At 38.4% G+C, this 26,903-nt stretch overlaps 1 protein-coding gene across 2 annotated transcripts in view; it reads left to right on the top strand.

The window, feature by feature from the left end:
• Window positions 1–304: 304 nt before the first annotated feature.
• The window catches only part of LOC137265284 (galactocerebrosidase-like), a 28,796-nt gene continuing 2,197 nt past the window's right edge, over window positions 305–26,903 (top strand). The window contains exons 1-17 of one of the 2 annotated variants that reach the window (XM_067800643.1): window positions 305–525; window positions 6,314–6,382; window positions 7,094–7,157; window positions 7,743–7,831; window positions 8,701–8,865; window positions 9,248–9,286; window positions 10,209–10,336; window positions 11,649–11,766; window positions 12,072–12,109; window positions 13,269–13,393; window positions 14,356–14,495; window positions 15,400–15,489; window positions 17,487–17,576; window positions 18,206–18,350; window positions 20,585–20,759; window positions 25,741–25,910; window positions 26,291–26,367. In XM_067800643.1, the coding sequence (XP_067656744.1) occupies window positions 394–525; window positions 6,314–6,382; window positions 7,094–7,157; window positions 7,743–7,831; window positions 8,701–8,865; window positions 9,248–9,286; window positions 10,209–10,336; window positions 11,649–11,766; window positions 12,072–12,109; window positions 13,269–13,393; window positions 14,356–14,495; window positions 15,400–15,489; window positions 17,487–17,576; window positions 18,206–18,350; window positions 20,585–20,759; window positions 25,741–25,910; window positions 26,291–26,367 (1,854 nt within the window). In that variant the 5' untranslated portion in view covers window positions 305–393. Of the gene's footprint in view, window positions 526–6,313; window positions 6,383–7,093; window positions 7,158–7,742; window positions 7,832–8,700; window positions 8,866–9,247; window positions 9,287–10,208; window positions 10,337–11,648; window positions 11,767–12,071; window positions 12,110–13,268; window positions 13,394–14,355; window positions 14,496–15,399; window positions 15,490–17,486; window positions 17,577–18,205; window positions 18,351–20,584; window positions 20,760–23,031; window positions 23,210–25,740; window positions 25,911–26,290; window positions 26,368–26,903 lie in introns of both variants that reach the window. The other variant, XM_067800642.1, reaches the window with a different exon arrangement.

Below are 26,903 nucleotides of genomic sequence, written 5' to 3'. Positions count from 1 at the left end.
ACTTGATGTTAAACAAGATCCAGAATTTAAACAAGTAAAAGTGTCGTTTTGACATTGCTGAACATTTGCGGTATTTTGTTCGGGGAAAACGTATGTTCGTAATTCCCGCGCTTAAAGTAGACATGCATTAAATAGCCGCAAATGCATATGTATTTTAATGCCATACGAGATTGTATTATTCAAACCGAGTGTATTCGTTACAGTGATATTATAATAACCACGACTAGTATTTAAATATCATGACCTCCCCAGATATCACCAAAAACACGCAACGCAAATCATACGAAAATGATGGTTTGCTGGGGCATAAGGTCAAGGACAAATATCATGTGACTTGTCATGTGAACATCTAAAGCCACAATCAGTAACAGTAGCACAAGTCAGTTTAGGAAGATGATGTTCACAACGCTCGCGTTGGCTGCAGTTGCGGTTTTCGTGGAATTGTCAGCAGGAGTAGTAATATTTGACGATTCTGTTGGACTAGAAAGACGGTTTGATGGAATCGGCGGTCTCAGCGGAGGAGGGGTAGGTGTTTTTTCTGTGAAACTGTACCTGAAGAGGTGGTAACAACGAAGGGGGAGGGGTAAAGGTTGACCCGAGCAAAAATGTTATGACAGCGCTTACTGTTCACACTGATATTGTCACTTAAATAGTGATACATCCACGCCATATGCGTTTCGTATTAACGGACAGACAATTTAGTCAGTCTTTTTTGTCTAGGTGAAACCTATCAGTTTTTTATAGCTGTACATTACACTCTACAATGGGTACACCTTTCAAAAACCCGAAAGGTGACAACATGACACGGGTGTGATTCAGTTTGTTGATGACTGAGTAAACGTGCTTATAGTTGTATTTTTGTTTCTAAACCCTGAAATACTCAATAACATTGAATGAGATACAAAATAAAACTGGTGCATGATGCTTCAGTTAACATGCAAATCAAAGCATAACACATAAATACAGTGCGTAGGGCAGTTCCGGATCACTAACGAAAAACCAACTGCATGCACTTCCGCAAAAATATATCTGAAGCACCTAAGGGCAGTTTCTGACTGAGCAATGTTTCATGTCACTTACACCAAAATATGAAATTATTTCGGTCCTGATTGACTTTAGAAATATCGCAAAAGAAACGCTCCACCGTTACAGCAGTTCCGAATCATATCAGGGTATTCGAGATCACGTGACATAACGAGGCAGTGTTCGGTTATTGGTGCTCGTTTGGGGCAACAGGGGTCTTTGTCAAGCAGTAACACGCATTTAATTAAATAGATGCGTTAACAATATGCATAATGTTTGATAAACAAATAATTAACAAACATTGCAGTTGATAACAACATCCACTTGGTAGATAGTTTTAACACCTGCTGCTCATAACAACATACTCCAGAATCATGATTCCAGGTACCAGTGTGGGCTGAAAATATTTTCTTGGGGTTAATACATACGTGGTTTATGGTACTGATCTCTTCAGTATTGATATATAGTATTTTGTCATGACTTTTACATGCGACTTTAACTTGTAAAGTACAACTATCGAGGCAAAATGACCCAATTTTTCAGAACGCTATATTCAGTCAGGAGCTTTTTAACATCACATCATCAGTTATGATTGTAAAGCTAACGAGCAAATGGGGAAAACGTGGAACGGGTTCTCCAGCTGGCTCAGCAAACACACTGCCAAATACATCAAGAATTTGCCTGAATGACCCTGCAAGACTGCTTGGCACTTGTAGTGAGTCATACCTTAATAAAATGCATCAAGTTATTTAAAAAAAAGAATAATATGACTTGAAAACAAAACAAAACAATTTCAACCCCAAAGCATTGTCAAGTTGCTTATTTCCAATATTCATAACCTTTTACCTGACAGACAGTTCTGTACCACAAATTACGTTTTGGCGAAATGAAGGCCAAAACGTTTTATGTATCTACTCTGTGCAAAGAACATCTAAGGCAGACCCTTGAGTGAGTATATATTTTAAATAAAGGCAACCGAAGTAAGATTGTGAAACTAATTACTTTATTTCAACAGCAATTAACATTTTTCGGCTGTTGGCAGTCTTGAGGTGATATCCCTATTTTCTGGTGATCCGGAACTGACTTAAACATGTGGTTCCATAAATTGCTCATTTCTCCAAAAACATGGCAGATGTAGAGAAGATTTTTGTTGCTTTTTACAGGTGAAAAGTATATGCATGCAATGGAGTGTTAACGTGAAGCAACTGATTCTAGTCTTATTTGAGACGGGCCATTCCGAATGAGTTACCTTTTCCTGACGTGCCAACGGCAAATTACGCGATGATAGGTATCCTAGTTACAGGGCGCGCAAATAAACTTCTGGTTCAGATCAAGTAAAATAAAATATATCACGTTAAAGAGCAATGTCTCGGCTGTAAAATGAGAGATTGAGTGAAGAAATCCATTGAGATTTACAGTTTTTAGGGGTTAATGTACGTGGCAGTGATCCGGAATAGCCATGATCCGGAATACCCTTACCCACTGCATGTATCATATACTTTAGCTTAAGTGAGATATGAATAAGGTAAATATAGCATCACTGTATGTAAATATTATGTTGTCATTACTACGCAATTCTGTCACATGTGATAGAATAACCTGAGTATACAGCTGTCCAGTGATAGAAGATATGAAGTCTACACACATGCCATAGTGTGTCAATGTAATCAGTAGGTAATTGATTTCAAGGTAACATGTCTGCATTCCAAGACTGCATGACCAAGGCTACAGTAACAACAATATACTTACAAATATGGAAATAATTGTAAATGTACAATAAAACAAAGTTCTGTTCACAATACCCATGCACATGTGCCCATTATTATTATTATGGTATGTGTTTAATTACACTATATGTTAATAACTGAAGGCTATTGTTAGTACTGACTGATATTAACACTAATACAAATTCTGCCATGACTTCAGCAAATACTGGATTTTGATTGGTTAATCAAAGTCTTTCAGAGGTATATAATCATGTTACATACTTCTGATGTTTCAACACAAATTGTATTCTTTTTAAACTTTAATAATACAGTTATGATAGAATGAAGATAGCCTTACTCTGTTGGAAAATCAGTGGTATATAACGTGTAGGGTGAGGTTGAAGATACAAAATTTACAGCTATCATAATTTTGTTATATTACTTCTGATTTTCCAAAACAGTATGTTTATCTCCTAATTATACTGTATAGTTTAATTGACAGTCACGCAAATATCTGTGACTGCCACAAATGTTTAAAGTATTGAATATTTCAAACTTCTGAACTCCCCACTAGTCTTAGCGCAGCAAAAAATAGGATTCAACAAACTTGTGCCAAAGGTTTCTGTGTTACAAGTACCTGTGATTGTCTAAGTAACTTACAATAAAAAGACAGTCTCAAATGTTTATTTTATTCATACACCTGCCAGTCGGAGCAAGGGTTTATCAAGCTTCAAAACTTAAGCGACTTTAGCAGGCAAATTGTGAAATATAATCTTGTTATTTCACAGTCAAATATAACATCTCTTTTTATTGCACTAATTACATAATCATTGGAGGGTTTTTTTGCATGCTGGTTTTATGTTCATATCTGTAATAAGAGTATTCTAGTTTTTCTTACTGTGCATCGTTGACAGACATTTTGTAATTTACATGTATTTAGGCCAGGCCAATTCTATTTCTTGTTTTACGGATTTTTGTCCTCTGAAAACCTAAAGGCAGGAGGGAAGAAAAATAAAAATAAAATTTCCAATCAATGTAATATTCCTTCTAAATACTCAAAATATTTTACTTTTGGCAATTTATTAAATGAATATGGGTTTAAAAAACCCTAAAAAGTATTTTCTTGTTAGTTTACATTTTTAGGTGATAAAAACATTAGGATTTATTTTTTGAGTGGGGGAAATTAATTTTTTTTTTTTTTCTCATTCTTGAAAAAATACAGCAGGCAGATCAGCAAAACAAGAAATAAAATTGGTCTGGCCTTATGGTGAATTTAAAACTTGTTTTGTTCATGATATGGCTGAAATATTGCCAATGTGACTGTAAATCTTCACTCACTCAACCATGCACGCACCCAACCCACCCAGTCTGGTCACACAGTGAAGCTGCTGGCTGTCATCTCATATATATATGGTATGAGTTTAAAAGCTTGAACTTAATTCCCTGCTAACTGCCAGAATAACATACTATGCAATGTAAGTAAGAGTAGTGTACAATAGAGCTAGTCAGGTAAGAGGTAGAATCACTGAATGCTCTAACAGCTTCAACTTACAGCTGAAATAAATTACAGGGTACATGAACTGCACGGTACTATAGGCTCACTGAAGGAGATAATCAGTCAAATACTGTGCCAAATGCTATATTTATTCACAATCTAGACTTAGTATGTTTACTAAAAGTAGGTATGTCTCCACTGATCATTTAATATAATAAAATTAATTACCAAATATGGTGAATGATTACACGATGCCATTTAGAAAGTGGTCAAATGCAACATGTGTCATATTTGGGATTTCACTTTCTCAGTTAAGTACAAATTCTAGTACTTTTTTGGTTGATTCCCATGCAGGATTCGAACCTGCACCCTCAGAATCAGGCACCTAATCACCAGCACACAAAGTCAGCTGCCTAGCCTGCTGGCAATTAGGTGCCTGACTCTGAGGGTGTTGAAATATGGTGAAGTATACTGTATAAGTGACAGGTGTGACATATAATGATTGCCCACCCTTAGTGCTGGGAAGATTGTGAGACTGGATTGTGATGTTATTTTTAGTCTTTTAGCCGCAACTTTTCGTCTTTTTAGAGAATTTTTTACTTTTTATATTTTTTATAACAACATAGTTAAAATGATGTTTTAATGGAAATTTGTATTATGTTTTTGTAATGTTAATGCACAATGTCACACATTTTTTACAACATTCTGGCATGTGTTATATATACTGGGGCATATGCACCCACTTTAGTTTCCTGTTGATGCAAGAAAAGACATATATCCCTTACAACGTTCCTGAAATGAATAATTGAAACTTCGAGATTAACATCTTATTTCCTTTCTTATTTCTTGTTTATGTCAGTGACATTGCTGATGACTTAGACGGCTTGACGCGATTATTTGCTGATGATTTATCACTAGGCTTATCTTCTCATGATCATCTATTCATTGAAAGAGAATTGAATTCAAACTTGGAAAGGCTGCAGGCTTTGGCAAAGCGATGACTTATAACATATAATCCTGATAAAACTGATGCAATTATTTTCACCTTGCATAAGAATATCTCTACTTGAACGGGGTGCGGGTCAAAACGATTGAAAATCATAAACATTTGGGATTATCATTCTCAAAAGATTGTAAATGGTCTGACCATATTGATAATATTGTAAAATCAACTTCAAAAATGATATCCTCTGTATGTAAACTCAAATTGTTATTACCGTGCTGTTTATTGAATAGAATTTATGTAATGTTCATGAGGCCCCATTTCAAATATGCATGTGAGGCATGGGATGGAAGAAACTGCAATTAGAAGCAGCAAGAATTGTAACAGGTTTACCCAAATATACTCATCATGAACATCTGTATTATGAAACTGGTAGGGAATCTTTGGCTGAGCGTAGGAAAAAGTGAAAAGTTAAAGTTTTCGTATAATTCATATTTTCCATCCACAATTAGAATGTGGAATGAATTTCCAGTTGAAGGTAGAAAAAGCGTGTCACTGAATTCTTTTAAATCAAATATTGTTGTAACACAAAACACAGCTCCCAAATACTTTGATTTTGGACCGAGAGTCACTAGTATCACCCCTACAAAAGTATGTTACATGTGTAGTCAACTGAATCACGATCTGTTCTGTGCTGGTATAATAGATAATCCAAAATCTTCTTGTGGATATGTTTGTGAAAATTCTTATCATTACCTTTTTGACTGTCAACTATGTACCCAATCCTTTTCTCACGAATAAAATATGTTTAAAACAAACATCTTCCAAACAGAACACTTGCCATATATGGAATGTAAATGTTTGCTCCATACATCAAAAACTGTTGCACTCAAGGTTGTCGGTGTTTGACAAACCGGTTCCAATCACCAGTTGTGCAGGATATTTGTAAAAAGCATTCCAAAGGACAATGTTCAATGGAACTTTTTAATTTAATTTTGTATTCTAAATATGTAATTTGTTATGTATGAATTATATTGTAGCTTCCTTGAGGGCTGATATTTCATGTTATTGAGAGAAATGCTTACATATTTTTAGATGAATGTGGTAAGCTGTAGTGCCTTGTATATTTGTATATTTGTATTTCAGGCAACATCGAAACTGTTGGTGAACTACCCTAAAAAGCAAAGAGATGAAATTTTGGACTATCTTTTCAAGGTATAATTAAGACCTACAAGATATTAGCCACAATGACCTAGCTTAGACACTCAATCAAAAGCACCACACTCTGTGGATAGTTAAAAACTGCAAATATTACTTGTCATTTCATTTACTGCTATGTTCTTCCGATTTTTCCCAGTACACGTGTATTTGACTAATACATGTCTGTAATAGCCATGGAGAATTAGAATTGGTCTGTAGCAAAACATGCTTGTCGTAACAGGCAACTAACAGGACGGGACAGTGAGCCTCACTGAGTTGGTTGACACGTATCACAATTGCATAAACTGACGATCATGTGTTGGTCACTGAATTGTCTGGACCAGACACCGTTGTTTTCAGACCAATGCCACAGCTGGAATATTGCTGAGATGGCATAAAACAACAATCAGTCAACCAAGCAACTAATCAACCAATATGTATATAACTACTTTGTTTATAAACTGGACTTGAAATGATTTCAGCATGTTCAAGAGTTCATCACAAGTGTGTAGTGAACATATTGCTGAAACCAAGTGTTTACTGTTTGTGAACTTCAACACTACTGTTTACCGTGAACAGCAAATATGTACATGATAGGGCTGTGCACATGGTGTACTGGCTGAGAAACAGTATTGGAGTGTATTGCACTTCAGGTACTATAGTCCTGGTACAAGTATGAAGGTAAGCTAGTTAATATGTTCATGGAGACTGTTTAATTTCTTGTAGCCAAACTTTGGAGCTTCTCTGCAGATCCTTAAAGTTGAAATAGGAGGAGATGCACAAAGTACAGGTATGTCCCCCTTGACATCTTCAGAGGTTACAATTGATCTTCAGTAAGCCATACTTGTCATAAGAGGCAACTAACATAATCGTATTGTTAGGCTTGTTGACTGGATTGACACGTCCCAGTTTCGTAGATTGATGCTCATGCTGTTGATCACTGGATTGCCTGGTCTAGACTTGATCATTTACAGGCAGCCACCATATGCCATATTACTGGAATATTGCTCATTACAGATGTTTCGCAAGAAAACTTTCACTTGACTTTAGCTACTGGTCACACTTTATGCCAAGGGTGTGATGATGAGTCAAGGGGAGGGGAGAGAGATTATCACTCTCTAGGGAGTTAGGGGGTCAGCTATTTTGTACATGTGTACTAAGGAGGGTGCAGTTTTGTTTGGACCAAAATGTACATTTGTATGCAATGTGGGCCATATTCTCTCAAGTGCTCCTATTGATCATGACATTAGTGAAGAGGTTTCCCTGTCACATGGCATGCATTGTACATTGTAAATGTCTGTTAAAACTTAGACAGGTCTGGCTGTATTTGAGGTGTGATGGATCCACCTGTGATGAATGTTGCCTTTTGTTATAGATGGAACCGAGGCGTCCCACATGCACAACAGCTGGGAGGAGAACTACCAGAGAGGATATGAATGGTGGCTCATGTTGGAGGCTAAGAAGGTCAGTTACAAACTAGAATCATACTTCATGTATCCTTAAAAAGCTTATGAAGACTTCATGTAACTGGTAAATTAGACAAAAAAGGAAATGGTATACAATGGTGGTGATAGATGATTCAGCAACTCAAGTTGCCATTGTATGACAGATATTCTGATCAAAGCAATATTAAACTGAACGCACTCATTGCTTCATTGTAGTACCTGTATCTCTGAATCTCATATTGTTCACAAGTTTGCTTATTTGTCACTCATTCACCAGCTGTTCACAAGGTTGCTTAGCAATTACTGATTCATAACAAAACCAATTTAATTTTGTAAACTTTATAACATATCCATTCTACATACATACCTTATTTTATTAGATACCAATATAATCGCACAACAGTAATAATGCTATGCAATATGGCAACCATAAGCGAATTCCATATTAAACTCTTATTTCGTTATTGCATGGCTCCCAGGCGTGGTTTTACCCGTGTTAGGCAGTACTCAGATCCTTTCATAAACATCTCAGTGAGACTCTATTTAGGTCATAGGTTTTCCATTTAGTTAGTTTTTAAATGGAAGATGTTTTGTGTGAAATATTTTATTATATTCATTCTTCGACTTTCTTGTTTCTCTCCTACCATGACACCAGTAATGTTCTGTGTACCCCAGTCTTGGAATACTGCAGCAAGGCCGACGCATTCAAAACATAAGGTCCAAAATCACAAGTAGGATGTTCCATACAAAGACAAACCACAGTATAACCTTGTATAAAAGACCATGCTAGATGATGATGATGATGATGATGATGATGATGATGATATAGTACGTAGCTTACTCTCGAGGTTAGTGATGGCTGTTTATTGTGGATCTGCCCTGTTTCAGCGCAACCCTAACATCAAGCTATATGGTCTCCCATGGACCTTCCCTGGGTGGATCGGAGATGGCACACGCAGCCCCTACACAAACCCCAAGCAGACTGCTACCTACGTCCTCAAGTGGGTTCTTGGAGCCAAGAAATACTACAATCTTACCATAGACTATATTGGGGTAGGTACTCACAAACAATATTGTCAATATATCGGAATGCTAACATTGCTGATACCTGTCATGTTAAATTAACACAAAATGTTGGTCAATTCTGTTTGTTTCAAGACATATCTAATTTGCCTTACTTTTCAAACTGTATTGGGTCGGTGGGGTAACCCAGTGGTTAACGAGTCCAGTGATCATGGAGGAGACAAGGGTTTGATTCCCCACATGGGTACCATGAGTGAAGCCCATCTTGGTGTTCCCTGGCATGGTATTCCTGGAATATTGCTGAAAGTGACGTAAAACTAAACTCACTCACTCAAACTGTATTGTCAAAAGAGTACAGTATGCTGATTATATACTGAACTGGTTTCAGTTTTATATTTACCCCTCTTTGCAGGTGTGGAATGAGAGAGACTATAACATCACCTACATCAAGGTAAGCTAGCCTGGTCTGACTCTACATGTATGGTGTATGAGCAGTTACAGTGTTCATTCTAGGGACAGGCTGTGTTGTGTCAGCACATCTACAAATGTAAATCTGAAATGCATCACCAGTTTGTTTTCGCTTGGCAGCTCAAGCAAAACTCAACGTCTTGGGTTGCCCTTGTTGACATCATCTGGATTGAAATTTTGATAAAGGAAGTGAACTCATAGTAACAATTGGTGTATGGCTAAAAAGTCACGGCATTTTAACATGACTCACAATATTTTCTAAATAAACCACATAACTGGGCTGTGGGCGATGAGCTCTCTTCATACAAATGCTTGAATGATCATTACAGTTGGTGAAGGTTAGGATGAAGCAGGCATGTTACACATTCCTCTGATATAATTACCATTAAATAATATACTCAAGGACAAAAATAAGGGATCATATGAAAACACAAGTGTTCCTTAATGTTTTTCTGGTGTTTTCACAAACTGTGTGGTACAAGGTTTATGAAGAAAGCTGAAAAAAATTAAAGGAACACTTGTTCTTTAATGTGATCCCTTATTTTCTTCTCTCAGCATAATATGCCATTTCAACAACTCTTTGTTTTTTTTATGTTGATCCATTCCAAACTCAGAGCAGTGAGATAGCGTAATGGTTAAAGTGTTGTTCATCACAACAGATACCCGGGTTCGATTTCCAACATGGGTACAGTGTGTAACGCCCTCTTCTGGTGCCCCCTGGAATGATACTTCTTAAATATTGCTACCAGCAGAGTAAAATCAAACTCACTCACTATTCCAAACTGCTGCTCAGATAAAGAGCATATGATTGACTGAAAAATTCAAGATTATGGGCAAGGGAAATTCTGTGCTGTTGACATTGTAACTGATGTCCTGGAGCCAAATGTGTTGAGCCTTTCTCCTAGATCCTGAGGAAGACTTTAGATGATAATGGCCTGAGCAATGTGCGTATAGTGGCAGCTGATGGAGGATGGGGTATTGCCAACGATATCCAGAAGGATTCAGTGCTGGCTAGTGCCATCGACTACATAGGGTAAGGACCGATACACATCAACCCATATTTATTTTACCGAAAACCGCAATGTTAATTTTAGATGCATGGGCATAAGATCTTATCACAGAGAAGCAGAGTTAGGCAATTACAAGACTGTCAGATGGCATGACAAGAAGAGAAACAAATTTAGACTTTTTTCCCTTCCATCGATTTACATTCTCAGAACATTGGTTATTTCTGTACATTATACCTGATTCCATTATTCAAGATAAAGAATTACTAACACCAAGTACCAAATGAATTCCCACATTTTGGCATTCCCAGTGGGTAACATAGAACATGTTACTCACTTGAAAGAGGGGTACATTGAAAATAATAGAAGAGCACTCAGGCAATCAGAAAACAATATTTATGTGTAAGGTAAATCAGTGTCCATTCTAGACCGCACACTTGCGGCACTGACTCACTGAATGTTCATATGGCACTGACAGGCTGTGTTGGCACACTCTAACGACAAATCTGAAATGCATTACAGGTTTGTTTTCAAGCATCAACTCAAGCAAAACTCAAACTGCAGACTTAGTTTAACTGTTACAAAATGAGCAACCTTCCCTCACTGAAATGAGTTGTACCAAGAAATCTGCTCATCACTTTCATTTGCAAGTTGTTTCAAACAACAGTATGAGAGCTACAATTCTGTGATATGAGAAAATCTGATACATTTTGTAAAACAGATTCTGACTGGTAGCTTTCTTTGAGAGATGAAGCTGACTAGTCAAGAGACATTCCACGATGGCATTGTGGGAATGTAAACATTGCAAACATTACCATGTCACTGTAAAATTGTGAGTTGAACTATGAGACATTTGGTTTGTCAGAAAACATAGACGTAATGTTTCCAATAATGATGTTAGCTGAATGATGCAACTACAAACCAATCAACAGGATGCAATAGACTAGTTTACTGTGGAAGGCTATACGAGGTGATGACAACCAGCATGATGTGACGGCATGTTTGATTACGATGGGGCAGGCCAGAATGTCTCAGTGACACCAACACATTGTGTCGTTATGAAAAAGTGCACAATATCATTTGATAAAGTACTGTCAACACCTTTGATCTTAACGAAGTATCTTCGAATGTAGGATTCCGTCGCCAGCAGATCTAATAGATGAATGATTTCTCATGCTGTCAGCCACTGCTTATCTAATGAAACGTGGAATATTTCTTACTCGCAAATTAACTGGGATTTTTGTTTTCATATTTTGCGACTCAAATTTTTGTCTGTTTTTCACCATGAAATTAAGTCTGGCACTAACATGCCCATGGTATTTCTGATTTGGTTGACAGAACTCACTACCCAGGAACCCTTACCACAACTGAGGCAATGAAGACCGGCAAGCAGCTGTGGGCATCTGAAGACTATAGCACCTTCAATGATAACGTTGGGGGTGGATGTTGGGCAAGGGTTAGTCCCAGACTAACTGCATTCTTACAGAATAAAAGTAGTCTCCAGGTGTCCTGTGCCCCAATTCTAGGACATATTGTAGCAATATGACTGTTGTACTTATAACATAGACTTACAACAGTTGTGTGATAGGTTTGTGAAGAGGACCCAGGATTCTATTTATGAATACAAATATCATTACAAGTTAAACAATATTTCATTTCTTCTTTTCTATGTATACTTGCTGCACCAAATGAACTGACATATTCAAATAACTCACCAAGTTCATCTTTCAATATTTAATATGGAATTGATGTCTGTTTCAGATTCTAAATCAAAATTATGTGAATGGCTTCATGACAAGGTGGGTTATTTGAGACTTCTATGAAATAAAGATATGTAAATTTTGTAACAGTTGTGCATCTGCTATCATGCAGTATCAGCCACAGAATTGATTTTCTGACCATTTGAGATTCAGAGCTAAATTATCGATGTAGTTGACCCGTGAAGGTCCCAGGATAGAATAGGCCTTCAGCAACCCATGCTTGCCACAGAAGGTGACTATGCTTGCTGTAAGAGGCAATTAACTGGATCGGGTCAGGCTTGCTGACTTGGCTGACATGTCATCAGTTCCCCATTGCACAGATCGATGCTCATGCTGTTGATCACTGAATTGTCTGGTCCAGACTCAATTATTTACAGACCGTTGCCATATGGCTGGAATATTGTTGAGTGTGGCGTAAAACTCACTCACTCATTCACAAGGTGTAGCTATGGGTTGTCTTAATAGACAGGGGCCAGGTCTGTGGAGCAGTTGTTAGAGAATTCAGCTGGAGAGTGGAAAGTCATGGGTTCGATCCCAGGCCACATCATACCAGTAGACATAGTATGGTTTTTTGTTGGTCCCTGGCTGGTGCTTGGCATTAGTGGGAGCAGCAAGTACTGGTCTGCGTGGGGTATTCATGCTTAACTGCGACATGGTATCTCAGTGAGCTGATACTACAAAACCATCTAAGTCTTGGCTGGTACAAGCAGCCACACATACACATGCATGCACAATGTCATAGAGAAATATTCTTAAGTGTGACATTAAACTCAGTTTCACCTCACCCTGTTGACTGACTTGTTGCCAGATTAAAGCATTGAGTATTTGTTCAGGATATTATATTCCTCTGTGTCATTGATCTCAAGATGTTACTTTGTCTTCAGGATCACTGCCTAGCATGAAATTCGAACGTTACTCATAATCCATCAAAGATGTGTTCATATTAAATTAATCATTGTTATTGAAATAAACAAATATTTGATGATGGAGCATCTCACGAGTACACAAAGCCATTTAGAAAGCGGTCAAATTTAACACATGTTTTGTTTATGATTACACATACTCAGTGAGGTGGAGATTCTAGTATTTTTGTTGGATGTGGGTTCAAATCCCAAATGAGACTCAAAGCATAATCCCAATTATAAGATACGTTAGGGCATTTTAGTCATTAAGGATTGTGTAATTTGTGTAATTTCAGCACCATCTCATGGAACCTGATTGCCAGCTACTATCAAGCCCTGCCGTTCTACAGAGATGGGCTGATGACGGCTGTAGAACCCTGGAGTGGAAACTACATTGTCCAAAGTCCAGTATGGATCACAGGTAGGGATGTTAGCATGAGAGGAAGAGGATAGTGTTAGTGATTATACATTTGATTTGAAAGAACAGGCTTTCCTGCAGTCTTTGAGAGCTATTGAAGAGTTGATCTGTTGTTGGTTCATATTCTATGTCTATTCGGTTTCATCAAAACATGGAGTACCTCTGAGCTGAATCAGAGAACTCCTCAAGTTCAGAGAAATTATTAGTTCACCCTGATCCATGGACTGACATAATGATTGTTTTGTGCTTTGAACAAACACAGGTATTGGATTATAATTCTCTAAAAGAGGCCTATTTAAAGTACATTGAAGCCTTTCTAAACAGCACCACAAGAGGCCAGGAAAAAAATGCAGATAGGGTGCCGGATAAGACAGTGACAATCATTTTCCAACATGGCTGCCATATAAACTTTTGAATCTCTTTATCTCAATAATGCCTTTGATCTGTTCGTATCTACTTTCTGATAATCTAGAGTGTTTTGGATGATGGGGCTTTGATTGGACTGCTCATGGCCATGCCAGCATAGAGCGTTTAATTTACTATGCAATAACTACTTCCTTGATTGTCTAACATGCCAAGCGGATTAATTAGTGTATTGGATTATGGGTCCTTGATTCGACTGCTCATGCCCATGCTGGGTTAGACAGTATTAGTATCAGCTAAAATTGCTTGTTAGGCCGTGATATAGAATAGACAGGCAGTGGATTAGGCAACATTTAATGATCATATTGTGTGCCGGACTAGACAGGTGCCAGTGTTAGCATGTTTCACTGTAGTTTGGATCAGCACCTTGATAAGAATCTGTCAGGTAATCAGGACAACTGCAAATTGTTCTGTCTGTGTACGTTTTCTAAGGAATGAAGGCACGCTACTAGCCTAGACTCTGGGGCTTAGATCTACAGCTGTTGATGTACTAGTTTTTCTCTGCAAGATGTGAAGGCAGCATCTTTCCCCTGCTGTTTCAGCTCACACTACCCAGTTCACAGAGATAGGATGGAAATACTTGCGTCATGGCGCCGGTGTTGGGAAGCTGGAGACTGGGGGTAGCTATGTTGGTCTGGTCAGTCCAGATGAGAAGGATCTCACCATCGTCATAGAAACCATGGTTGGTATTCGTGTGTTACCATGGTTTATCACATGCATCAATAAATGAGCGTAGTTAAATGGGATGTTCGAAGCACTTTGCTTAATATCTATATGAATCAACTAAAATTTATACATTGATGAATGTATGTCATCTCTACATATGTATTTCTGTTCTTTAATGCAAAGAATATTGAAACACCTTGCGTAGACCAACAGATATTTGAAAGTTATTTTGTTTTCACCTGTTTAATATTTTTGCTAGTCAAGATAGTTTTTCTTTCCCCATAAAGTTGTTTATGGAAGTGTATTTTCAATCATTGCAAAAGCATTATATTGAGTCCTGGTGATACAAGAGAGAGAGACAGATCCAGTTACCCCAAAAGGTGACAGATTGCTGTCCAGGCCTGGTATTAAACAACGTTCATTCAATGGCTAAGTACATCATGAAACTCCAAAGGTTACCCTGAAGTAGCTCTGTTCTGTAGTGTTACTACTAGGAGCTGTAGTGATGCATCAAAATATTGATGGGTTCCAATTGTGGCGTCTCCAATAACAATTAATTGATGGTAGAAATGAAAAACTGTCAGTAGTATGTGTGAGTATCAATAGATTAATAATTGACTTCCTTTGATAAATGTGCAGCACAAAGTACAGGATGTACCAGATTCTTTTTGATTTAGAGTTGTCTGTCCCTGCTACTGCCTAACCTTGATCTGGTCCTTTATCAAATTAGATTAAAACTATTTGAAATCTACTTCAGCTTGCTTTTATTTCATATAAACTATACATTCATTTGGGAAATGAGACAATTCATGGAGAAAAAATCATTGCAACAGACTATCGCTGTTGCTGTATTTGTATGTCCCTCAGTGGTCGGCCCTAGTTGCAATTTCTGGCAGTCATATGAAGTCTTGTGTTGTCAGACTCATGACCACTCCTTGTGCATTCGTCCGGCTCTTCCTCCATACAATGTGACCGCCGCCACAGTGGAGATAGAGTTCAAGGGCAGCTTTGTAAGTGATTGTGCTGATGATGGTGACACGGTACTGACTGGTGATTCCACATGGGCATCGACATATTTCAACTTCTGCTTCATCAAGTAGATACAGCGTGTGATTTCAGTTTTATGATGCTTTCAGTAATAACCCAACAGTTCTTCATGGCAGTAGGAAACCAGAAATGTGCTTCACACATAGTACTCATGTACAGAATCGAACCTGGATTTTCGGCACGATGAGCAAAAGCTTTAACCACTGAGCCACCCTACCACCCCTCAAGTAAATGCATCTAGTTCCAATATGTCAGGGGTCTAGACAGTATTGTTAGCATAACATTTCAAGATCAGAGAAAGTTTTTACAAAGATCCTATATTTTTTTCATGGAATATCTGATGTACAAACTCAAATTGTTTTGGGATTTTAAACCAAAACACGGTGATCATCACTTAACACTCATCTGCATGGACTATGTTGTCCGTACCGGCATCAAAACATATTCTTATTCATCTCGTAGGAGAATAATGGACATTATTTTTTCTGTAATTAAGCGTGGCTGTCGTAGACTGTTTTAGAAAATAGTAATTTTCAACGAACATTTCAGTCGTTCCCCACACAAGTATAATGTTTGAAGCCCATTTCTGGTGTCCCCCAGGAGGGTTATTGTGGAATATTGCTTAAAGTGGCAGAAAACTAAACTCACTCCCTCACTCATCTGTATCCCAAGTGGTGTCATCTGTTGTTACTCTGTCACCTTATTGTAATAAGTTGCTACTAACTGTATCTATTTCATGCAGACATTTAACCACTCGTATTGTATCAGACCTCCCTTAGTGCCATTCAACGTCACAGCCACAGTGATCGTCATGCATTTTAATGCCCGTTTCGTAAGTTCATCGTGTCAGTGTGAAAACTTTTCATAGATGTTGAACTAGTGTGGACATGGTGATGGTTTTCATAAGAACCTCTGAAACTTCTTTTTAAAATGTTTATAAGAATATTTTAACCAGTACATTTTCTTAAAAGTTTTTATGCATGTGAACTTTGGTTTTGTTTTGAAGTTATTGGAAACTATTGGTAATATTCATGGTAGCATGTTTGAATTGAGTGCTGTGATGTTGAAGTTTTATATATCACACAGGCGATGGATGGTTTGTAATTCTTTGCAATGGTGTGTATTTGTACCAGACTAAGACATGAATGCTTAGCTCTTTCTTGAAGCATGAGTCATACAGGTTGGCATGTAGTAATGACCTGCAGATAACAAATATCGATTGATCGACTTGCTACATCTGACACGATTTAGTGCAGATATTAGTGTTGATGTTATAATATCTCACAGCATGTTGTTTCCATAGTATCCATAGTAACGCTGTTTTCTGCTGTGCGTACCATGTGAAGAAGACGGCAGTGTCAAAGCGAAGAAAAAGGTGCTGGAAGAAAGATTGGATTCTCCATCACAACATTATCATTAAAGAACTTAAAATTAAAGACAAACAGTCATGGAAAATCAAGGCTTGGTTGCTTTGAGGCAGACGAAACCATGTTTTGCTACCATGTGACACACAAAATGCAGTTTGATTGGCTCTGCCACAACCAACTTGCTGAATAACTAGAATAATTATCCACACACTCCCAACACAATCAACCTGGGTTTCAAACGATATGACCTGGTCGAATTTGGCATATCACAGGCCAACCTGTGTGAGTCCGCCTTTAGATTGAACATGACCTACTTGTGAACCTCACAAAGAGAATACAGAGATATGATTGATTTCATAGATTGGATTCTTATAGAGTTGTAATCAAGGGCAGTGTATGCTCAGTAAATATCAGCCCCCACCACCTTTACAGTTAATTTTACATCCAAGAGAGGCTTAGTCATCACTATTTGTATCAAGAAACCACCTCATTGTTTAGGTATTAAAACTGGATAGTTGGGAAGAATTCGACTCAGGTGCCAGCATGCAGGACTGGTCCCTGTGAAGTGAGATGTACTGTGTTCTCTGTTAAAGGCAGCTCTGACTTCTCTCAATGTGTGGTACAGCAAGCCCAGCTATGGAAGTGAAGCAGACGTGTTCTTCATGAAGCGGAACAAGCTCTCGGTCAGCATCTGTTTAACATTCCCCTTGACTCAAACATGCATGTCTCAATAGAGGAACTGGAAGTTTTGACTGAAACAGTGAAACTGTCATCTTACAATAAAACACTTATTCACCATATAAACACACAAGCAGCGAAATGCATCCTGTTTATTTTCTATCTATCAAGACATATATTTCAATTATCAAGATTATCAGAAGATTATTGCCAAACACCCACATCTTGCAGTATACAGACAGACACTTGGGTCCAGTGTTTCAACGTAGCAGTTCCCATTAAGACCATTTTCTCCCAGTTTTAATTTTCAGTGACATAACATAAAATATATGCTTGTCTGGAGTTTATCCCCTTTGTAACCATTAGTTTTTAATCTTTGATAAATACTGATAAATACAGACTACTGATGATTTTTAAATTATTATAAAGCCATTTTTTATGTGGTTGTTCTGGATTTGTACATTTTCAATTTTAAGAAATGAAAGTTGTATTTGAATACCCTTTCGGTTTAGGTTTGTGTTGCCATTGTTTTATTACCATATAGTAGTACACAGTTGGTTCATGTGATGAATATTACAGGTTAGTCTTTTAGAACATGAAGACATACATTATGTCATGTTGGTTTCACCTGCAGATTGTGAATGGCAAGGCATCACTCAAGGTGAACCCAGATGAAATCTATACCCTGACAACACTTGAAGTCGGGCAGAAGGGATCATTTGACACACCCCCACCTCCCTCCAAGCCCTTCCCCCTCCCCTACACAGAAAACTTTGAAGGTAAATCTTATTTCTGTTATGGTAACTAACAATTTCATCTTGAACGTTTAGTTGAATTTGGTTTCATTAACTCCATCTGGTTCATAACAAATTCATGTCACAATTTCATAAATATTTCTCTTTCAAGTTTCCATATTGTATGGTAACAAAATGATAATTGTCACTCTTTGGAAGCATTGTAACAGAAAGTACAGTACAAAGAAAGAGAATGTTTTAGCATCAATTATTATGGTAAATGAAGAGACACATCTGTTACTTGTCTAGCACTGGAAGTAATTTTGTTACTTTTGTGTCTTTCTGGCTCACATTATTTTATTTTACCTTTCCTTCCATCATTTTATAGATTTTATTGATACACTTCAGCTGAATCACAGCAACCTTTTTTGACAATGATTGGGGAATGGTTTGTTTGAACATCTGAGGTGTGCTGCCAAAACTTGCTACTCTGACTTTTCTCTTGCCTAGCTGACTGAGATACAGTTTCAAGCAGCTTATTGGTGAATGTTTCTGTCCAGTGTTGAAGGTGTCCTCATTCTCAATTTCTGTCTGCATGCTATGTGTGGTTTGATATGCATGCTTAAAGGGGCACTGATGCGGAGCACTTTCCGTGGACTGGTTGTTTCTTTTGTTATTGTTTTTCCCCCGTGAATACCCAGATGATGTCCCAGAATTCGTGACTGGTTCGTGATCTCTGCTGCTGTTTAAGACAGACGAAAGTTATAGCAACAATGTTAGGCTATTACTTCGTTCAGGAATGTATCCGTCAATATCCACATAAAAGAACAATATTCCGTTCATTGGCAGCTGGTAAATAATCCTGCTGTGAAAAAGTGACACATCTTTTGAGAATTTTTCACAATGGTGTATACATAATCTGACTGGTCACCCAGGACAGCACACCTGGCAACTAAGTGTATGATATCCGCCATTAGTTAGCCAATAATGAGCAACAATCAATCAATCAAGGCAGTGGTGGTTAATTCTTTATAGGAAGGATGTCGTTTTTGCACTGGTACTTTACGACAGCATACGACAGGGTGTATTCAGTATAGATTAGTAAATCTACACTCATAAACACTGCCTTTTTGACAAATCCGCTGCAGAAGTAATTAATCAATCAGTGTGTTATCAATTTGTAACTCAGCTGATAAACCCCATTGCATCACTTACATGCACATATTACATAACATGCAATACATTTGCCACTACAGACCTTAATTTATGATGTTGAGTATTTACTCCAGACAGGAGAAATGCCAAAGGGAAACCTATGTCGAGTAGTTTTAGTGGCGTTACCACTAATTATTCCCGTTATACATTCATGAACTGACCACACAGTGAATGATGACAAATAACATGTGTAGGTTTATAGCATCAAACGCGAGTTACAGCAAGGAAGATGTAATCTCTGTGTCGCATTCAGCCTGAAAACACTTATGGGCCGAAACTGTTACCAACGAGGATACCAACGGAACTTCGTTGTTACATAAGAAATACACATAGGCATTTGCCATGTACTTGGGTAAATGGGTATAATAAGTTTTTTACGTAAGAAAATTTCAGATTCCTCTACCAATGGCAAAGTCGTTGTTATTAGTTTACGAATTCAGATAAATCAACTGTGTGTTTTTATTATCATAGATAATAAAGCAGGGTCGTAGCTACCAAAATATACGTATGCTGTTTGTTATCATAGATAATAAACCAGGGTCGTACCTACCAAAATTTATGTATGCTGTTTGTTATGACAGCTGGACCAACCCTCAAAACTATCGAAATACAAAGCTTTGCAATCTTTCGGACTTATGTGAAACAAATGGCTTGCTACGTGTACATAGACATCATATTTTAACATGACATAATTAAATATCGAGGTAAAAAACATAGAAACAGGATCAAATTGGATCAGTTACTATACCATCCAGGCATCAGAAAAAAAACTACACTGCTGGGATATTTTGCTACAATCAGATAAGGAATATTTTTAAATAACAACATGTGATAGGCATCCGGGTGAAGATCTGCTAATGTGGACAGGAGCCCAGTCCCTGTGTCCGTCACGGTCGAGGGAGCGGGTGCTGACCAATTTGCTGCTTGGTTGCGTAATCAGTGCCCCTTTAAATTGTCTTCCTTATAGTTTCAAAAGTAAGTCCCCATTGCCATTGTTTCACTAAGGATGCCATACACCAGTTAACATGTAAACTCCTCTTTCTGCTGTTGCTGCTGTTGTTTAGGCTATGAGGTCTTTATGGAGCCTTACGACCTTGCTCAGCAAATGGGGGTGTTTGAGGTTGCACAGGGCGATGCCTCCAACAAGGTGATGAGGCAGAAAGTGTTAGCTCAGCCTGTGACGTGGTGTCAAGCTGAGAGCCTGAACATTTCACTAAATGTCATTGGCTCTCACAACTGGTAAGAATGAGACTATGCCAGGTTCACTTCAGCAACCAGGGTGTTCACGACTATCTGTAGCCAGGGGTTCACAACTATCTATAGCCAGGGTGTTCACGACTACCTGTAGCCAGGGGTTCATGACTATCTGTAGCCAGGGTGTTCACGACTATCTGTAGCCAAGGGTTCACAACTATCTGTAGCCAGGGTGTTCACGACTACCTGTAGCCAGGGGTTCATGACTATCTGTAGCCAGGGGTTCACGACTATCTGTAGCCAGGGGTTCACGACAATCTGTAGCCAGGGGGTTCACAACTATCTGTTGCCATAGGGTTCACAACTATCTGTAGCCGGGGGTTCACAACTATCTGTAGTCAGGGGGTTCTCAACTATCTGTAGCCAGGGGGTTCACAACTATCTATAGCTGGGGGTTCACAACTATCTGTAGTCAGGGGGTTCACAACTATCTATAGCTGGGGGTTCACAACTATCTGTAGCCAGGGGGTTCACAACTATCTGTAGTCAGTAATACATATGTAATGTGTTCAATGCTTATTGAATTGTGATCATTTTCATAGTAGTGAAACTGACATGGAAATGTAGTGAACTTTTCGTTCTGTTCATTCTGTGGAATTCATATCGTGTTTGGGAAAAATAATTAACTTGTTACTAATGAGTTAATCTGTGTTGCTGCTGACGCACCTGTTGAATCTGTTGTGTGAGGGGAGATGTACTAGGCTGAGAGCATGCATGATAATGCATGCAGCATTTTTATCTGGAGTTCAGACAGATAAAACACCCATAGCTCAACAATGTCATAATAATGCAGTGCATGTCAACAATTTGTATATAATGAGCCAGTTGTCTAGTGGGGCAATCCAGTTGACACTTAAGTAAGTCAGATTTGGTTAGAAAACCTTCTACTACGAGGATATTCGGAATAAAATTCAAGATGATCGGCCACCATTTGTTATTTAACATAGATATGAGCTTATGGATCCATTAATTATTGTAAACAAAGGGCTGCTGTTGATTTAATGGGTTAAATAAAGGGTATGGCCTTAATGACATTAAAATATTAATTAAATTTATTATTTTAAATGAATGAATATTGTGTTCTTAAATTCAGACAGGAACATTTTATGGATGCTTCAATAAATTTGCATGGAAGTCTCAGACATGATGTGTGCATTGTCAACAGTTCATTTCTGAATACGTCATGATTTTCAAAAATAATAGTCACTTGTTTCTCACACAGTCCCACTTTGCTTGATTCATGTTCTTTTCACAGCACCTCCCTGTCACCTGTTTCTTTGTACCTTGTTCCAATACTGCAGCATGACGAGCAACCATTGTCCTTTTACAAAAGTTGTTATGCACAATGCTTTTCTTCAGTACAACTCAACCTGTCAGACCAGTACACTTCATACAAAGATATGGGATGGCGGGGTAGCCTAGTTGTTTAAGCATCATCAAGTGAAAGATCCATTTTAGATTCCTCACATGGGTACAGAGTGTGAAACCAATCCAACTTGTGTCCCCTGCCATGATATCGCTGGAATATTGGGAAAAGGGGCACGAGACCAACTCACTCACTCAAAGATTCAGATGTGGCAATGCTGGGACATATTCTTGGCTGTTATGTTTCAGCAAGCATACACAAAACAATCTTTGCACTAAGGTGATCATAACTACTATCCTTTAATGTAGGGTTATGATGATTGTGGCTGTGAGACTGGTTGTGGAACACTTCCTCAATAGCCTCCAGGCTATACATTCCGATAAATCTACACTTTAGTCTGGATGCATCTACTACTCGGCCCAATTATTTTGTGACATCCCTTGGCTGTTAAGCTGGGAAGATAAGCATACTAATCACAACTCACTTTTGCTTCTTAAATTATCTAACCAATTAAGATTGGCATCAAAAATAATGAAGAGGTACTCTGAAAGAGGTAGAAGGAGTTCTTGCATATATTTTTTAAAATTATCAGAACTGTCAATTTGTCTGTATGATTACCCCAAAGTTTGAGTCACACTGCAAATGAACATTCATCGCTGTGACAGCGATAATTGTTGATACTGGAAAGCTCTGTCGTAGCGGCAGCTTAGCTGATTGGCTACTGTGAGAATGTGGAGAAAGCAAAGGGATGTAATAAAATTCTCAGGCTGAGCCCTAGATCCATCTAGGGTATAGAAATTTATCAGAACGTATGCCTTGGAGATTATCGAGGATTGTGGCGAAGACCCTGTCCTACCTGATGGTAAGTGTGACGTCTGCTTGTCTCCCCAGCGTACCGTGATCAGGAGGAACCCTTCAACCTGGTGCCACAAGTCGGGTGCTTTGAAGTCCACAATACCTCTGACCCTACCCACCATCAAGTGATGAGACAAGTGGTACTCTCCGCACCCATTGAATGGTGCCCCATAAACCTTGACTTTCCCATTACCATAGGGGGGAACTCCAACTGGTGCGTGCATGTTTTTACAGTATCTGTAAAGCAGTAGGGATGTTTTCAAGCAAAATGTATTTTCTTTCTATGGCAGTTACTCTAGGGCATGTATACTTGAAGGAAGTATCAGTGGTAGAACAAATTCTGTGACTGGGATTGCACACTGGGAGAGTTTAATGTGAACTGTAGTAGTAGTAGTTGTCCTAAAAGTCAAGATGACACACTTGCAAGGTTGAACCATGTTGAACCATGTTTACAGGTTTAAATCAGTCATTCAGTATCATGCCTATCATAACACGGCTTACTAACTCTGTACCCCTCCATGATAACACTACACTACCTATAACATAGCATGAAACCATATCTACTCACTCCCTATGACACTATAGCTCTGGGCCCTGTTTCACTATGATAGCTTTACAACTGTCATAAGTCTATGATACAGTATAGGAGGTACAACTGTCGCAGTGCTACAATAGCTTTGTGAAACAGGGCTCTGGATCATACCAGGGTTGTTGGAGATACCATCTTTCTGTTGAATAGAGTAGCCTGTCTGTATTTTCTCTGAAGTCACTAAGCTCCTCTCACCCTCTTTCCCAAACCACCCAGCTACCCACCACTCATGTAAATGTTTTAGGTTGAGCAGGAACTTACCTACCAGCACGCTGTGTACTTGAAATCATTAAAGGTCACATGCAACGTAAAACACAACTTTGCGGATTCTGGTACCTTTCGGTATGCATTTACCGAAACAAATCATAAAAAATGCCAATTCAACCTATAAAGTTGAAAAAAACGCGATGAGAAAAAAAGCCCGCGAAATCGGAGTTCAAACGTTTCACTAAATTCCCCCCAGCGCTGGGGGGAAAACTGGTTTCAACAGCTGTGCTGTGCTGCGCCGGTGACGCATGCGCAGTGATTAGGTTCGCGGAGCTCGAAACAGTATGCATGCCCAGCATCTGAGGTTGTGAGCAGTAGTCTAATCTTGTTTGTGTACACAAACAAATAAATAATCTTCTCTATACGTAAAAAAAAACTTGTTGTTTGTGGTAAGCAGTCTCTGTCACAGAGAAAGCTCAGTGTCTAGTTTATTCACACCTATATGTCTGCCTGCCTGTCTGCTAAAGACAATATGCAATACACAGCTTCAATCATTGACCACGTGCAATTTGAACTCAACACCTATCAGACTATACGACATAAAGAAAATAAGTTGATTTATGACTCGTGCACCCAAGTCCCGTGTCTGCCACATTATGTAATTAGGCACGTGTGATACACATGACAGGTTTTTATGTCTGTGGGTTGCAAACAGACTACATTCATTTTTTTCGGATGACTGGATCCAACGGAAACTGGTGCAAACTCTTGTCAGTTTCAAGTCCTGCTTTGTACTTGGACGAATGACAGATTCCAGCCACGCAGTAGTTAACCATCTCTACGGAAGTAAGCCCAAGTACAAAATATTGCACCTTTGAATCGCGATTGTACGCTTATAATTTTGTTTATTCGTTTTTTTTAAAGCAGCACTGTATATTATATGTCATGAATAAGTGATAAATGTGTTTTAATAATGTTTGATTTTTTGGTTGCATGTGACCTTTAAGTGCTGAGGATACATCAGCCAATTGCAGTATATGTTACATGTTAATTGTAATATGTAGGGTCAAGGTCGTCTTCAGGGTCAAGATCGAAAAACACTGATTCATCAAAAAGGATTGTTGTGCATAACTTCCAAGATCATGTCCAAGAATATAAATTTGTAACCTGTTTCCCTGCAAAATTTGGCTGTTACTGTGTATAGTGGTGCTCCCTTTTGCTGTTAGGGATTTTCCTTTGCTTTGATATTGGCGTGAATCAGACATAGAATTAGCAAGTTACAAATCCCAATTCCAAGTTGTTATTTTGATAACTCATTAACTACTCATGTATACAGACTGACAGAAATTCTCTCACCAAGCTGGACTGTATTTAATTGTCATGTGATTTCTTCTGTTAAATTCTTTTGGGGAGGAACTTCTCATCAGCAGATCACTCTTGTATTTTAACAGTTCTGAAGGTAGCACTATGTTCTGTCTGTTCTGAGGCAGAACAGTTATTGTTGCATGCCACTGGTTGCTGAAGTGAATCTGCAGTATGTGGACACATTTTGTAAATTATCTAAATGGGCCAGTTTTAATCTATTTCCACTGGAGTAAGTGTGTAGATGTCTAATATTTCACATAAAACCAGTGATTTAGTTTGTACAATTTAGTTTGAGAATTGTAAACATAGAGAAAGAGAACAAAAGCTTTTCCCTGAATTACATTATTGTAGTATTAGAAAATATAAGTCTTTTCATGTCACATCGATGAAAATGCCTGTTCAATTCAGATGGTTGGATGGAACAGTTTTTTCATATTCTATATTTCTGACATTTTCAAGTGACAGTTTGACAATTAAATTCAAAAGATGCTTTTTTAGTGTGTAAGAATGTTTTCAGACGTTATTACATATAAGTAAACTGTTGCTTCACACCATGTCATGTGGGTATTGATAATGGTCTGCAGGACTGATATCTACGTTGAGGCTGACGTCAAACTGGGCGAGGTCAACGGAACCAACGGCGTGTTTGTTGCTGCCAGAGTAGACCAGGGAGGCTGTAATGCCTTCTCCACCACAGGAATATTCCTGTATATCTTCCCCAAAAGTAACAACTACATTTTGGCCAACAACCTAGGTGAGTTCATGTTTTTATCTGAGTCGGTTAGTTATATGCCGTGCTCCGGCAATGTTCCAGCTATATGGCAGCACTCTGTAAATAATCGAAACTGGAATCAAGATCTTCACGGGTCCATCTGGAATATTGTCATATGTTTGTTTGCAGCCAATACAGATGAAAGTACTAACAAAATATTCTTTGTAAATATGTCATCAGTGCTGCTGCTAGTTAGAAATTGTAAATACAAACATATAAGGAGTTAGTGCAGTAACACGCAGAAATTATGCCTGTGTAATATATTTTCATTTGCTTGCCATAGATGAATGTCTTTTCTCACGTTAATAAGTGTTTTTAAAAAACTATCAGTTGCACTCATGTATTTTCCTCCCTGATTGCAGGTCGAACATCAGTCATCACAAGTGGTCAACTGGGCGAGGTTGAGGCCAGCTGGAACAAGGTGTCACTCATGGTCAAGGTACATCACTCCTTCTCAAGATGATGTCATTCACATGTTCACTGAACAATGTGTCCTAAGACATCCACGTACACTAAGGGAAGTAGGGTAGCCTAGTGGTTAAAACATTCGCTCGTCACACTGAAAACCCTGGTTCGATTTCCCACATAAGTGAAATGTGTGAAGCACATTTCTGGTGTCTCCCCACTACGATAGAGATAGAAAAGTCATCGTTTGTCACTCCCTCTGTTGTACAGTGATGTAACTAGAAAGCGCTGAGGATACATCAGCCAATGGAATGAGTAGAAAGTTATTAGTGTGGGCATCCATCACAGTTTTGTTAAACTGTCAGCAAGTACAGAAATCTGTTAATAAGTTTGTAAATTGTCTTTAGCAGGGGGTGAGTGAGTTAGTAGTATTTTACACAGTTTTTAGCAATATTCCAGCAATATTCCAGCAGTATCACAGTAGGGGACACTAGGAATGGGCATCACACATACCCATACGGGTAATCAGGGCTTCAGCATGAAGAGCAGAATCTTTAACCATTATGGCTG

Source organism: Haliotis asinina, chromosome 15 (assembly GCF_037392515.1).
Source record: "Haliotis asinina isolate JCU_RB_2024 chromosome 15, JCU_Hal_asi_v2, whole genome shotgun sequence".
Taxonomy (NCBI): Eukaryota; Metazoa; Mollusca; class Gastropoda; order Lepetellida; family Haliotidae; genus Haliotis; species Haliotis asinina.
The sequence above is the reverse complement of the archived record's forward strand: the minus strand, read 5'-3'. Positions and strand labels throughout refer to the sequence as shown.